Consider the following 15,175-nt stretch of genomic DNA (forward strand, 5'->3'; position numbering starts at 1 on the left):
TTAAAAACTTTAAAAAAAGAATAGATCAATGGATGCAGCTACACGTCATTATTGCAAGGGAACTAACACAGAAACAGAAAACCAAACATTGCATGTTCTCACTTTGTAAGTGGGAGCTAAACATTGAATACACAGGGACACAAAGATGGGAACAATAGACACTGGGGTCTGCTTGAGGGGGAAGTAAGAGGGGGGCGTAGGTTGGAAGGATACCTGTTGGGTACCAGGATCACTACTTAGGCCACGGGATCATTCGTACATCAAACCTTAGCGACACACAATTTACCCACATGACAAACCTGCACATAAAGCCCTGAAACTAAAACAAAAGTGGAGAAAAAATATTTTCTCAGACCAAAAAAAAAAAAAAAAAAAATGTATTTCTGTGCTTGGAAGGAAGGATTTTACAGATGGCTTCCAGAAACATGTCTGATTTTCAGTTGCAAGATCAGAATGTTCCAGTTATATTGACAACCTCCAGAGAAACAAACTCTCATGAGTAATCTAGTCAAAACAGAAGATGTAGCTAATTATTTCTAAAGTACTAAATTGTACTCTACTATTAAACAAATTTGGGATCACTATTTTCCAGCACATTTTCTGAAGTAACAACTGTGTTTGGCTGTGTTGACAATAAAGGTCTGTGTGGAAAAGGGGGAAAATGAATAAAGCGATGTATCCCCCCACCCGCGAAAAAAGAAAATAGTTCAAATAGAATGGAAAAAGAATAATGAAAATGAGAATATTCACAGCGAGAAAGAGGGCAATGGAGCAAACGCGAAAACTTAGTAGAGAGGGTGGCGAAGGGGATACAGGAGCTCTTAGACACGCTTCTTGCCATTTTCCCCGCAACTTTTATTTCAAAACGAATTCTTAAAAAAAGTTTTGTGGATATCCATCACATTTTTCTGTATACACATATCCAGAAGCTCAGGCCCCAACCCAGACTGATTAAATGGGAATTTGGGGGACTGGAACCGTGGCAAGTGGATTGAGAAAAACACCACCACCACCCTCCCGGCGGTTCCAGTGTGCAGCCGGTGCTGCGCTCCAGCTCTCCCAAGTCACACCTGTGAGGCTTGTTCAACGCGATGCCTGGACGCAGCCTCCAGAGAGGAGGCTGGGATTGGAATACGCAGCCGGGGAATGGGTGCAGGTGGTCCAGCTCCCGCCCCCGCCCCGCCCCCGCCCGGGCCTCGTGCGGCCCCAGGTGCGCAGGTGAAAGCCCGGCCTCAACGGCCTCGGCCTCGCCATGGACCCTGCGCCCGGCGCCCTAGATCCCCGCGCCGCGCCGCCTGCGCTCCTGGGCGCCCCGCAGGCGGAGGTGCTGGAGGACGTGTTGCGGGAGCAGTTCGGGCCGCTGCCCCAGCTGGCCGCTGTCTGCCGGCTCAAGCGGCTGCCCTCGGGCGGCTACTCGTCCACCGAAAACCTCCAGTTGGTGCTGGAGCGGCGGCGTGTGGCCAACGCCAAGGAGCGTGAGCGGGTGAGGCGTCCCCAGGGTTGACGCCCGTTCCCCCCTTCCCTGCTTCACCACCAAACACCTGGTCAACACCCGGGGGCCCGCTCACGGACCACCCCCGCTTGAGGCGACTTCGAGCTCCCGAGGCCTCCCGCGCCCCCAGCTTGTCGGGAGAATGGCAGTGGCCTCCTTCCTCTGCACCTCCGTACAGCTGCTCTTTGGCGGCCGCTGCGGTGGCCGCCTCGCCCGCTAACCCTCCAGGATTTGTGCAGGACCCGGGTCCGGGAGGGGACAGAGGAGGGGCCCTGACAACTTCAAAAATGTCTCCCTGGGCAGGTGCTTTAAAAGCTTCGCGCCTAGGGGGTGCGCTTTCATCTCACACCGTAAGCGCTGGTGGGTGCTTGGGACGTGCAGGGATCCCCTTCGCTCCTTTTTCTTGCTCTCTGCATCTCGGCCTCGAAGCACACACGAGGGTGAGGAGAAAGGGGGGCCTGAAGGAAATGACTTTTCTTTTTTAAAGTAACGAAACACGACGTCCCAGTGTGTACCCAAGACTTCCACTCTGTCAAGATAAAGTGACTGTTTCCCAGTCGAGCCGCAGCAACTCGCAAACGGGAAAGGTCCTGTGGGCCGTGGTTGGAGCGGCACCTGCTGGTAGATTTTACTATCTCTGACGAAACTCAGCCCCAAACTTGGGAGTCATGGTCTCCTTCCTAGCGTTTGCAGTCTACGGGTTTGGTTGCAGCAGAGGCGGATCCAGGAGAGGGAAGGGTGAGGGGTGGAAGAGGGAGCAGAGCGCAGGTTCAGAACTGGAACTGGGGAGAGAAGTTCCGCCGGGGGCTGTTCCTCGGCACCCCAGGCCTTTTAGAAATGTCCCAGTGAATCAAGTAGGAGCTTTACAGGGAGGGGGCAAGCGGAGAAAGGACGGCAGGAGAGTAGGAGACTTCTCTAAGTCTCCTACTTTTACCGGTACTAGACTCTTGATGGACAGAACCCTGTGATCTGATTTGGTGGCCCTACAAAGAGATTATGATCTAATAGTATAAGTGGTCCTTCCCACTAGGAAGAAATTGTCTTCTCCAGAGAATCAGTCCTGGTTTTATCCACTAAAACACGAATGAGCTTTATTATTCTTTATAATGATAAGGTTAGCACACTTGGAAAAGACAGAAATGAGTGAAGAGGTTAAGGGACACAACACAGATATAACTACTGTGAACATTTTTGTGTATATCCACCCAGTCTTTTTCTAGTTTTGTGTATTCATATATATACATATAACTTTTACAAAATTGTCATTCAGTACATATTTGTGTAATTTTTTTCCACTTAACGTTATCAAAAGCATTTTCTTATATTCTTAAGTATTCTTTCAAAGAATATTTTTTGACTGCATAGTCTGTCCAAAAATGGACCATAATGTATTCAGTCTCTTATTGTTAGGCATGTTTGCTGTTTGTAGCTTTTTACCGGTACGTATCTGTGTAACTCTATGTGCGTGTCTGATAATTTCCTTAGAATAAAATGCTACAAGTGAAATTACTGAGACTTAAGGCATATACAATGGAATGGCTTTTGATACAAGTTGCCCAATTGCTTTCTAGATAGGTTTACTGATTTTTATCCCTTCTTACAGGTCTAGGATTGTTCTCTTTTTCATGCTATCCCTGATCCTGGGTATGATAAAACAAAAATGTTACCACCTTGATACATGAAAAATGGTATCTAATTTCTGTTTTAGTTTGTAGTTCTTTGATTATTAAATTCTTTTTATACACTGACTGGTTGTTGTATTCTCCTGTGAATTGGCCAACTATGTTCCTTGTCTGGTTTGCTCCAGGGTAGGATATACTCAATATGTATTGGCTTTGTGGTATAGTGGGAGTTCTCCCAAGGCCTGTGTCTCCCAGGGGGATGACCATCAGAATTATAGGCCTTCAGAGACAGGGATTAGACTCTGGAGAAGAGAGAAAAATAAAATGTGAGGAGCCTTTGCAGTCTCACCAACTCTCTGGATTCTCACCCTTGCCTCTATATTATTAACTCAGTGGGGAAAGAGATTGAAGAGCTGATGGCTCAGTGCTTGAGTTGACAAGTATTTGTACATTTGATGCATCAGCAGCAATACCACTTCTTGAGGACTTTCTATGTGCCAGGTTTGGGTGAGGTATCTTATGTGTACGTTATATCACTTAATCACACCCCGGAAAAAGCTTTAAGATATTTTCCACTTTGCAGATGAACTGAGGCTTAGTGATGTGAAGTATTCCACACACTCTTGTAAATGATAGACCTGGATTTGAAACCTGGGTGTAGTTGACTCAGATTTTAGCCACTCCTCGACTGCCTCCGCATTATGATATAGTGGGTATGCTCTCAACGGAAGAGGAGTGAGTTCAGCATGAACATGAACACACCTTGCAGCCCATCTGCCCACGGTACCAAGTTTATGCTGTTCCTTCTTCCTTTACTATGAACTGCACTGCTGGTGGAGCACTGACTCTTTGGGGCATATGCCTGTTTAGATTTGCCACTCAGACAAGGAGGCTGTGGAAACAACCCCCTTCTGTAGCTTGGGGAGATGTCTATACAAATTGGCTTCTCTGTGTGTTACTGTGCCTTTTTGTTTTCTAGATAAAAAATCTCAACCGTGGTTTTGCCAGATTGAAGGCACTTGTGCCATTTCTTCCCCAAAGCAGGAAGCCCAGCAAAGTTGATATCCTTAAAGGTGCAACTGAATATATACAGGTTCTCAGTGATCTTTTGGAAGGAGCCAAAGACTCAAAGGTAAACGTGTAAGATTTTAGAATAATGAATGATAGCCACCATTTATTAGGCCTTTTCTATGTATGAGACACTGTGCCAAGTGATATATGTATACTTTCTAGTTAATGTTTATAACCTCTAAGCTATTTTTGTGACCCTTATTTGACAGAGAAGGAAACCAAAATATAGTTAAGGCCATACAGCTATAAAAAAGTCGGGACTGGGATTTGAACTCAGACCTACACGAACTTTGGAGTTGTGTCCCTGACCATGTATACTTGCCTATGGTCACTGTCCAGGGCACCTAGCTCCTGACTGTTGAATCTTTGATAGGATTTCTACAGCTGGACATAGGAGGGGCTTTCCTAAAAGCACTTTGGTTGTTTCCCTACAGTAGAATGCACATCAGACAGGACACAGGAAGGAAGAGGCATTTCTTTTCCCCAAGGGACCTCTCTTAGGAGAGACCCTCCCTGAGGCCAGCTGAAGAGCTCAGCAACGGTCTGGTGATACCAGTCTCATGGGGTTTTGCAACCATTCAGCAGGAATGACACAAATGGCCCTGTAAACTGTGACGTATCATAGTGTCACCACCATTATGAGAGTGGGATAGCTCAGAAGTGTCCATTAGGCAAAGTAAAGTGTGGGCTGGTTTTATGGACTTGTTCCAGGGAAAGGCAAACATTGATGGGCTGAAAATGAATCAGTCATCTGGGAAGACAAAATAAGAAGAGAGAAAAGGCCTCAGAAATGAGCGCTAAGCAACTCTGTTGGTAGGAGGAAGGAATCATCATTAGAATGTGGCAAGAAGGTAGAGGAATAAGATGGGGTCATAAAGTTGAGGAGGAGAGAACCTTAGGAAACTAAAAGTGAGGAGTATGAGAGGTTATAGAGAGGCTGAAGAAGACCAGGACTGGGGGAAGCACCATGTTTAGCACTTGAAAGGTGATAGAGAATTGGGCTGGGCATCAACTTGGAGGAGATTGACAGTGCATGATTGGTAGATATCTGGAATCCAAGCAGATTCAGAGGAAAGTGGCAAACTTCAAGTCCATTTAACCTAGAAGCCCGCCAGGCGCGGTGGCTCACACCTGTAATCCCAGCACTTTGGGAGGCCGAGGCGTGCGGATCACGAGGTCAGGAGATCGAGACCATCCTGGCTAACACGGTGAAACCCCATCTCTACTAAAAATACAAAAAAATTAGTCAGGTGTGGTGGTGGGCACCTGTAGTCCCAGCTACTTGGGAGGCTAAGGCAGGAGAATGGTGTGAACCCAGGAGGCGGAGCTTGCAGTGAGCTGGGATAGAGCCACTGCACTCCAGCCTAGGCAACAGAGCAAGACTCCATCTCAAAAAAAAAAAAAAAAAAAAAAAAACCTAGAAGTCCAAGAGTGGAAAGAAGAACCACATCCCCCTACACACACTCCCTGTACCCCCCACCAAAAAAAAAAAGGCAGAAAATTTGTTAAATCAAGTGAAGGTCTTTCCTAAGTAGAAATTTGATCATGTTTAGCAACAGAAGGAGAGATACTAGAGAGAAAAGAAACAATTATCCTAGAAATTTGGGGCAGAAATCTCCATGTATATCATAGTGCCTTTGAATATTTTTTTCTTCTCCATTAGTCCTAACCAGTTGACTGCTAGGAAGCTACATTCTGCAATGGCAGGAATGGATTGCCCTGTTGGCCAAGCTGGATGGTTGGGTTTTGGCATGGTCACAGTGTTTGGACAGGTGCAGGTGGCTACCTTAGTTTTTTCTTGCATGTTAATTGTGTAACAGAAGTGCTTTGTTCATTGTAAAACATACCATCTGTTCCATGCCATAATATTTTTAATGCAGTTACCTATTGCATAACATTTTAAGATTATAGGAGAACAAAATACGGTCAATTGAACAATGCTTTTCTCTTCATAATAACTTAAGCATTGCCCTTATCACTTAAATGAAACCTCATCAGTTAAAACTTTGAAATATATTGGTTTAAGTCATCAAAATATTTCTGTCATATTATACTGTTTGACAACTAAATATGGTTTCCAGAAACAAGACCCAGATGAGCAGAGCTATAGTAACAACACTTCTGAATCACATATATCCTCGGCAAGACAGCTATCAAGAAACATCACCCAACGTATCAGCTGTGCTTTCAGCTTGAAGAATGAAGAGGAAGGGCCTTGGGCAGATGGTGGCAGTGGTGAGCCGGCACATACTTGTCGCGAATGTGATGTCTACGACTGAAATTATCTCCCCGACTGGAAGTCTGGTAAAATATTCCTTCTTAAATAGCCATACAGATATCAGAACCTTAAAATGTATACTTTGAGATATGAGTCATTTTTCCATGCTAAAACATGATTAAAACAAGATAATTTAATGAAAGCCTTTGGGTGGGGCAGTGGGGTTTACTAGTTTGGGAGATTATTTTGTTTCTAAATTAACTGGTAAGCAGCTCCAGGGAAGGGGAAACTCCTCCAGAACCACCCAATACAGACCTAAGCTTATCTTTTAAATGATCCTATTTAACCCCCGAACCAATGATCCTATTTAACCCATCGAAAGGTTTTCTGGACTCTGTGGTCTCCAGAAAAAGAAGTAAGTAGCTTGCCATACATAAAGATGCATGCTTGGTGATACTTTTTATGTGTGTGTGTGGTGGGGGATGGTGCTGGTTGTAAGACAACATTTTAAATGAAATAACAAAGGAGTTTATTGTTTCTTATTACTTTGTCAACTAAAGAGACAGCTGGAAGTGGCAGCATGCTTCTCCAAGTCCAGAAGTGGACTTTTTGCCCTTGCTGTGTACTGGTATTCATAAATGAGGCCCCTGCTCTACCCTACCCTGCAACACAATTACTATTGAAATAAGAAAGGTGTATAGGAATGTGAAGTAAGCATGCTGTAACAAACATGTTGCATGGTATGATATAAGGGACAATGCGGGCTGTGGAGTCACAAATGGTGGTTGGAGGGAGGCAGTTTAGGGGAGCAGTTGAGAGTAGGCTCTGGGAACAGACTGCTGAGGTTTAAACCCTGGTTTTACCACTTGCTTTGTAATCTTGCATAAGCTACTGAATGCCTCTAATCCTCACTTTCCCCATCTGAGCAATGAGTATAATAATTGTACCTACCTTGTATATAAGATAACTAACTTCAAGTGATATCATGTCAGCAAAGTATCTGGCATAATACCTGTCATGTCACTTGGACAGATACCAACTGTTCTTGACTCATGAGCAATCAGCATTGATTAGTGAGCAATAATGAGCTGCAGGTATTCCAGCTCTGTAGCCAGTGTTTTGAGTTTTCTCACTTGGCTCTCGCCAATGTTGTGCTCTGATTTGAGGTCCTACAGGCTTCCTGCTGACGGGTAGGGGCAGGGTAGGGAGTGGGGAGAGCGGCGGGATGGGCAGCCTTGGCTTCCATTTCTGATTTGACTAATGTGTTCTAAGGATTCATTCGTGCATATGCTCAGTCTAGATTTTCATATTCTGACCACTTGAGACATAAGATTTCCCTGGCCGGTCAACCCATAGGAGACAGAATTCCTGTTGCTACTACATGAGCTGACATGGAATGACTAAGAACAACAACAACAAAAGAGTGGGGCCGGGTGTGGCGGCTCACAATTGTCATCCCAGCACTTTGGGAGACCGAGGTGGGCGGATCACCTGAGGTCAGGAGTTCGAGACCAGCCCGGCCAACGTGGTGAAACCCTGTTGCTACTAAAAATCAGGTGTGGTGGCAGGCACCTGTAGTCCCAGTTACTCAGGAGGCTGAGGCAGGAGAATCGCTTGAATCCGGGAGGGGAAGTTGCAGTGAGCTGAGATTATGCCACTGCATTCCAGCCTGGGTGACAGAGTGAGACACCATCTCAAAAAAAAAAAAAAAAAAAGTGAAGAAATTACCTGAGCTAGACCTCGAACCTGACTATCTAAGAAGAGTAATGCTTCTGTAAATGCTAGTATCAAGGTGAAAATCTTACTTGCACTTAATCCTCATTGATCCTTGTCAGGTAGGTATCATGTCACTGTCATGGTGAGCCACCTGGCTACACCTTCCTGCCAGTCCTGTTGGACCTGGGCTGGGACAGGAGCCTCTCTAGTAGCAGAGCAGGCCTGTGCGTGGCAGTACTAGTAGCAAGTACATATGATGGGAGGTCCTTGTTTTCCAAGGATAATTGATCCTGGGCATAAGCCGCATATAGTACACTAATTTAGAGTGGGGACTGACGTTTCCTAGCAAAAGCCAGAAATGTTCTGACTGGAATTTCCTTCAAAAAAGGGAATAAAACACTTAATATTTAGTCTTTTTAGCCAACCAAGTTTGTTGTTAATTGGAAGAGTGCTAATTTGTAGAATGAACCAAGGAAGACTCAACGTTTGAGATTTTTATAGACAGTGCATGTCACTTCTGTCAAGTATGACTTCTGAGGCCTGATTGTAAAGAGTGCCATTTTTTTGCAGAAGCATTCTAGTATTTCATCAGTTTTGTCAAGGATTTTTCATCCTTTCACATTCAAATCATTCTTTTTTTTTTTTTTTTTTTCCTGAGACAGAGTCTTGCTCTGTCACCAGGCTGGAGTGCAGTGGCACCATCTCGACTCACTGCAACCTCCTCCTCCCGGGTTCAAGTAACTCTCCTGCCTCAGCCTCCTGAGTAGCTGGCTCACACCACCACACCCAGCTAATTTTTGTATTTTTAGTAGAGATGGGGTTTCACCATGTTGGCCAGGCTGGACCCAAACTCCTGACCTCATGATCTGCCCGCCTCAGCCTCCCAAAGTGCTGGGATTACAGCCGTGAGCCATTGTGCCCGGCCATTCATTTTTAAAATTAAAAAAATTAGTCTGAAACAATAGTCAACTTATAGAAATGTTGTAGGTACAGTACAAAGAACTTTTTTCCTGGCACATTTGAGGGTCAACCTGATGTCCCATCACCCCTAAGGCTTCAGTGTACATTTCTTACAAACGGGACATTCCCTTGCATAGCCACAATGCAACCACTAAGTCTGGGGATTAATGTTGTTGCGTTACTGCCATACAATCCTCAGGTCCCATTCAAGTTTCATCAGTAGTCTCAATAATGTCTCTTCTAGCGAAAAGACTCAGCTGAGAATCATGAATTACATTTAGTTGCCGTGGCTCCTTCAGTCTGAAAGGAGAGTTTCTTGGTGCTTCTGTGACTTATAACTATGACACGTTTGCAGATTACAGGCCAGTTGTTTTATAGAGCGTGTCTTGATCAGCATTTGTCTGTTTCCTTTCGATTAGATTCAGATATGCATCGTTGGCAGGAATAACAAAAGTGATGCTGTTTTCTACTCATTGCATCCTATTACATGGGGTAGATTTTGATTTATTCTATTTCTAATGATATTCACTTCGATCACTTGCTTAAGGTGGTGACTGCCAAGCCTTTCACTTTAAAGTTAATCTTTTTCTTTTGTAATTAATATGTATTTTGTGAGGAGGTGCTTTGAAACTATGTAAAGATCTCATTACTCATCAAACATTCTATATTTATTTATCAAATTTGTAATTTGGAAGTAATTATAGATTCACAGGAAGTTGCAAAAATAGTACAGAAAAGTGCTGTGCATCCGTAGCCCAGTTTTCCCCAATGGTTACATCTTCTATAACTATAATATAATATCAAAACCAGGAAACTGACATCGGTACCATGTATGCATAGTTGTATGTTGTTTTATCACACGTGTAGATTCATGGAATCACCGTTGCAATCCAGATGCAGAACTGTTCCATCACCACAAAGATCTCCTTCATGCTGACCCTTTGTGGTCACACCCACACTCTGCTCCCAACCCTCCATTCTTCCAAACTTCTGGACATTACTAATCTGTTCTCCACCTCTATAATTTATCTTGAGAATGCTATAAAAATGGGACCATACATTATGTGACTTTTAGAGATGGTCTTTTTCCATTCAGATGGTGCCCTTGAGATCATCCACGTTGTATAAATGGTCTGTTCCTCTGCTTTTTGCTGACTAGTCATCTGTGGTGTGGATGTACCACAGTTTAACTGTTCACTTAAATATTTTAGAACATTTTGGCTGTTTTTATATAGACATTTTTATATTAGTGTGAGCTCATGGTTTTCTATTTAATTCAGTGGATTATTATATACTATCATTTTTTATTATTTTATTGCTCAAATTGTCCTCACTGTGGCCAGCGAAAGCTCCTTAAGCTGACAACCTTTCTGTTTGATATGTCATCATAATTATTTGATCATTTCCTTTTTGGCAGAAGATGTTCCAAGCTCATCTTGTACTTTTCTATCCCAGCCCTGGAATCAGCCACTTATCTGAGGATGCCCCTGTGTATAACCCATCTCCCATTTCTGTTGCCATCCCCTCACCACGTGGCTGTTCTCCTCACCCCCTTGAACTTTAACACTCATGGCAAGCTGTACCTCCACAAAAACCTCCTTCTTGGCTCTGACATTCCACGCAGGTCCCCTCATATGTGGATTCCTCCTCTCCCTACTCTGGCTAAATTACCTGCACACACGAGTGCCTGGCCTACTCAGCTCGGGTTTCTCCACTCCATGTTGAACTGCCCCTTTCCATGGACTTCTTACCCAGCTTGGGCTCTGAGTCCCCAGGCCAGGCCTCCACTCCTTTCATGGGGCTGCGGTTCCCATCCTGATTGGGCTCTACCATGTTTGCACTGGACCACACCCCCATGTGAACATGCCCCTCATCTGCTGGGTCTCTGATATCCTGTGCTGGGCTGCCTCTATACGTGGGTGCCATCTCACCCTGCTTGGGCTCTGATACCACCTCATTTGGGTCACTGTGGCTTCTCACTACCTAAATGTGACCCAACTAATGACATTAGTACTGAATTGTTTAGGAGGGAGAAGACCTTGCATTTTCTTTGAAGTACCTACTGTGCAGCCGTCTTTCTGGCTGGTTTTCTCTTTGTTAACATTTGTCTCTGAGATCTTTAATTATACGTGAGTTGAGCAATTATTCAATATCACCTTTATTAACTTTATAAAAAGTTTGCATTTTACAATCAGGAACCAGGGTGGCCTCAAGATAAAAAGCATCCAAGGAAGTGATGCTCAGGCTGACCTTTATTTGACAAAAGGATCCTCATAAAGGTTCAGCCCAGCTTTCCTGAAGGGGTGACTCCATAAGGTTTCAGGATCCTGTCCAGACTAGAGACCTAGTGACAGATAATGCGGCTCATTGGACAGAAATGATCATATCCAGAGGAGCTTAAGATTTGGGAGGCAGGCCCTCTCCAGCTTCAGTTTGCAGGAGTGGCATCCTTTTCCCTGCCCTTGATGAGGACCCGGGGAGTGAAATCCTGGTGGTGGCAGGGACAGGCATTTTGGGGGATTTGGAGATGGGGTCAGAGCAGGTTGTGCAAGATCAACAACATTCCTGGGAGGCAAAGTCCGGAATGAAGTACATGAGAATCTGCTGATGACAGAGATGGAGATTAACTTCTGGGGCCAGAGCAGGTTCACTCGGGGAATGAATTGGCAAGTATTCGTGCAGACAGAGAGGGCCGTGAGCCATGTGAAGCCACAGCATGTGGTGTCGGTAGGGAGAAAAATTAATTTCAAGGTCCAGGAGAGGCCTGTTTAAAATTAGAGCTTCAAAGTGTAGGTTTTTGCCCTATTGGGGTTGGCATTGCTAGATGGCAGGGTGTTCGCTGTCTTGCCATTGTATATTCCTTCTATTTGCCACCCGTGGTTATGGCTCTGGCATTTCATATTATGCATGGCTCTAAATTTTGTTCAGAGTTGCCAGTGACGCTGTAGATACCATATCTCTAGACAAAGACCACCCTCAATTTTGGAGTGAGATGCCAAGAGTGCTGGGGCTTGAGGGCCTTTGGAAAGGGACATATGGAGAGACATAGTATCTGTTACAGGGGCCTTGGCATGCTGCCAGTATATACTTCCAAACCCTGGCATGTAATGGGAATGTTCCTTGAAAGAGTTTCTGAGAGAAAGAAGCCTGTGTGGATGGTAGACTCCTACCACCCCTGTTCCAAGTTGTGGTAATCTGTGAAATTAGTCACTGGGGACATTTCTTCCTATAGCATTTTAAGCTCTGAAATGAGATGGTTTGGCTAGTTGGGATGAATTCATTAGCACCTTGGGAAAGCCCTGAAGCCTCTTTCTTCTGTCTTCCATCTCACATTGCCCCAGGTAGTGGCTCTATGCAATGGTAAAACTTCTACCACAGTAAGTGATGGGTCTTGCTTTGCTTGAGAAGCAGAGTCATCTGCCCTGGGGTTCACCAATAGCCTGTGGGGCATATTCTGATGAGATTAGTCAGCCCAGCATTTTCCAAAGTTGTTTCCCTTTTAATGGGGTGGGTGCCTTCTGGTTTGTCCCAGTCCTCCCCACTCCTTCCTGCACCACAGTAGCATATTTCACCTGGTAAGGTGTTGGGTTTTGCTGCCCTGGTCTAAGGGCACAGTGGCTCAGAGGAAAAGCTGCTCCGGCAACTGCATTTATAGCCCTGGGATTTTACTGTGCTCTCTATACTTTGGGGATTTAGGGGCTGGTGCTGTGATGGTGCCTATGCTTGTGGTTCTCTGGGATTTGGAAAGGTGAGCCTTGCTTTTCAGGTTATCATAGGAACAGGGACTGAACTCTAAAGCTGAGTGAGCAAGGATTTCTGTTTACCCCATCTCCCTCACCAAGCCTGGCTCAGTGGGTGGAGGAATGTACATTGGATAATACGTCAAATTCTGCAGCCACACCGCCAACAACTGGAGTGTGCCTGCCTTCTTAAAGACATTAAGCAGCAAACTGGATTTCTATTCTCCAGACTACCCTCTTCTTGGACCTTAAACTCTTTGGCTTAGATGAGACCAACAGCCAATTTTTAAGGAGCTGTGACAATAAAGACAACATTTATAAACTTTGGCAAGTTTTTCTATTCTCATACTTAAATATTACATTTCTGAAATTTTCCAGCTAACTCTTAAAAACAAACTAAAACAAGTGTTCTAAAATGCAGTAGACTATAGGCAGGATATAGTCATCCTTTAATCCTTCAGGTAAATATATATGAATTTGTCTCTTAAGCATAAAAAATTGTAAATATGTAAAAAAATTAAAATTTATTTTAAAAATAAAGCTTCCAAAGCTAAGTCTGAACTATAAAAATAACTATGATCACATGTATAGTGGAAAGACTCGATCAAGGTTAGAAAAAAAAAAGCTACTCATACTTATTTTGTGTCAGAGACTGTTCCTGGCAGTGTATACATATTAACCTATTTAATTTTCACAACCACCCTGTGCTATACAAACAATTATATCTATTTTACATGTGAGGAAACTAAGGAACAGAAGTAACTTGCCCAATATCTGCAAGTCAATGAAGTGTTGGGGTTGGGGAGATGTGGGTGATAATGTTAAGTCCTTTTCAACCACTTTCGTTCTAACAAAACTCAACTTTGAAATGTAAAGGAGGGTGGACTAGAAAATAGATAAATGTTTAAGGCTAAGTTAAAGCATTTGATTGCAGTGCTTTACCATCCACAGTGATATACCTAATAGGTTTCAGTATCCAAAATGCCTGACCATGACTTGAGCGGCTTTATTTCTCAGTCATGGGTTTATTTTTTCTTCAAGTTGACAGTTTCAGAAAACTGAGCAGAGACAAAATGATCTTGCCACATTAGTAAAACCACTGATGGAAATACACTAAGATCCTTCCAACTTCTTTTCCTTTGCAACTAAAATAAAAAATTATCATCAGGTACATAACGTTGTTTGCCTGTTCTTGATTTTTCTATCACTGGCATGTTTATGTGACCCATTAGGTGGGACAATTTTCTTACTGTTGACCACTATGTTTTCAGTTTTTTGTTCTCATAAACATGACAAATAACCGATGTGTTTAGCCCTTTCTGTATTTTGTATTGTTTTTGCAGGATAGATTCCCAGAAGTAGAACTGCTGAGTCACAGGTAGGTCATTCTATAACTTGATGCATAGTGCCAATTTATAACACCACTGGCTGTATAATAAGAGTGTTAATTCCATCACATTCTTAGCAATGAGCTCTATTAAAATATGGAATCTTAATGGGTAAAAAAGTAGTATCTTTAAATTTTAACATCTTTGATTACTAATGAAATTAATTTTTTGCATATTTCTTTACTGTATTTCTTTTGTAAACTGTTCTTATTTTTAACTATTTATAATGGAATTTTTTCTCTGTTTCAGACTTCCACAAGTATGAAAAATGAAAAGGCCCAGGGTTACCTTCTAGAGACAAATAAATGCAGTCTTGAAAGTTTTGGAGTCTCTCTCTCTTTTTTTTTTTTTTTTTTTTTTTTGAGATAGGGTTTCACTCTTATCACCCAGGCTGGAGTGGCACAGTGCGATCTCAGCTCACTGCAACCTCCACCTCCTGGGTTCAAGTGATTCTCCTGCCTCAGCCTCCTGAGTAGCTGGGATTACAGGCATGCGCCACCACGCCCAGCTAATTTTTGTATTTTTAGTAGAGAGATGGGGTTTCTCCATGTTGGTCAGGCTGGTCTCGAACTCCCAACCTCAGGTGATTCACCCACCTCAGCCTCCCAAAGTGCTGGGATTATAGGAATGAGCCACTGTGCCCCGTGGGAGTCTCTTTTTTAAAAAAGAAATTTTGTAATAATTCAGAGTTTAACAATTACCCTTTTAAATAGCCTTGCCTCTCTCAAGTTTACTCCACTCTACCTTCTCCTTAACTTCATGCTTTGAAGAAATAGGCTTCAGGGGCTTCAGCCTTTGCTTCCAACTCTTTATCATCCTCTGGGGACCTACATCTTTTTTTCATTGCTTTGAGAAATAAGTGACTGTTACCCTTCCAATAGAAATTAACCTTAATAGAAATGCAGACTTAAGCTAGAAGAGTTGTAAATATTGGCCAATGGGAGTGAGAGTTTTCAAGGGTTTCTAAA

At 43.5% G+C, this 15,175-nt stretch overlaps 1 protein-coding gene across 1 annotated transcript; it reads left to right on the forward strand.

The window, feature by feature from the left end:
* Nucleotides 1-1,249: 1,249 nt before the first annotated feature.
* Nucleotides 1,250-14,529, forward strand: FIGLA (folliculogenesis specific bHLH transcription factor). The gene is made up of 5 exons (XM_055241106.1): nt 1,250-1,483; nt 4,094-4,246; nt 6,267-6,489; nt 14,163-14,197; nt 14,457-14,529. Exons 1-3 carry the CDS (start codon nt 1,253-1,255, stop codon nt 6,462-6,464), a joined length of 582 nt encoding a protein of 193 aa, XP_055097081.1. The 5' UTR covers nt 1,250-1,252; the 3' UTR covers nt 6,465-6,489; nt 14,163-14,197; nt 14,457-14,529.
* The last annotated feature ends 646 nt before the right edge of the window (nt 14,530-15,175 follow it).

The sequence above is a fragment of the Symphalangus syndactylus genome, chromosome 14, assembly GCF_028878055.3.
Source record: "Symphalangus syndactylus isolate Jambi chromosome 14, NHGRI_mSymSyn1-v2.1_pri, whole genome shotgun sequence".
Taxonomy (NCBI): domain Eukaryota; kingdom Metazoa; phylum Chordata; class Mammalia; order Primates; family Hylobatidae; genus Symphalangus; species Symphalangus syndactylus.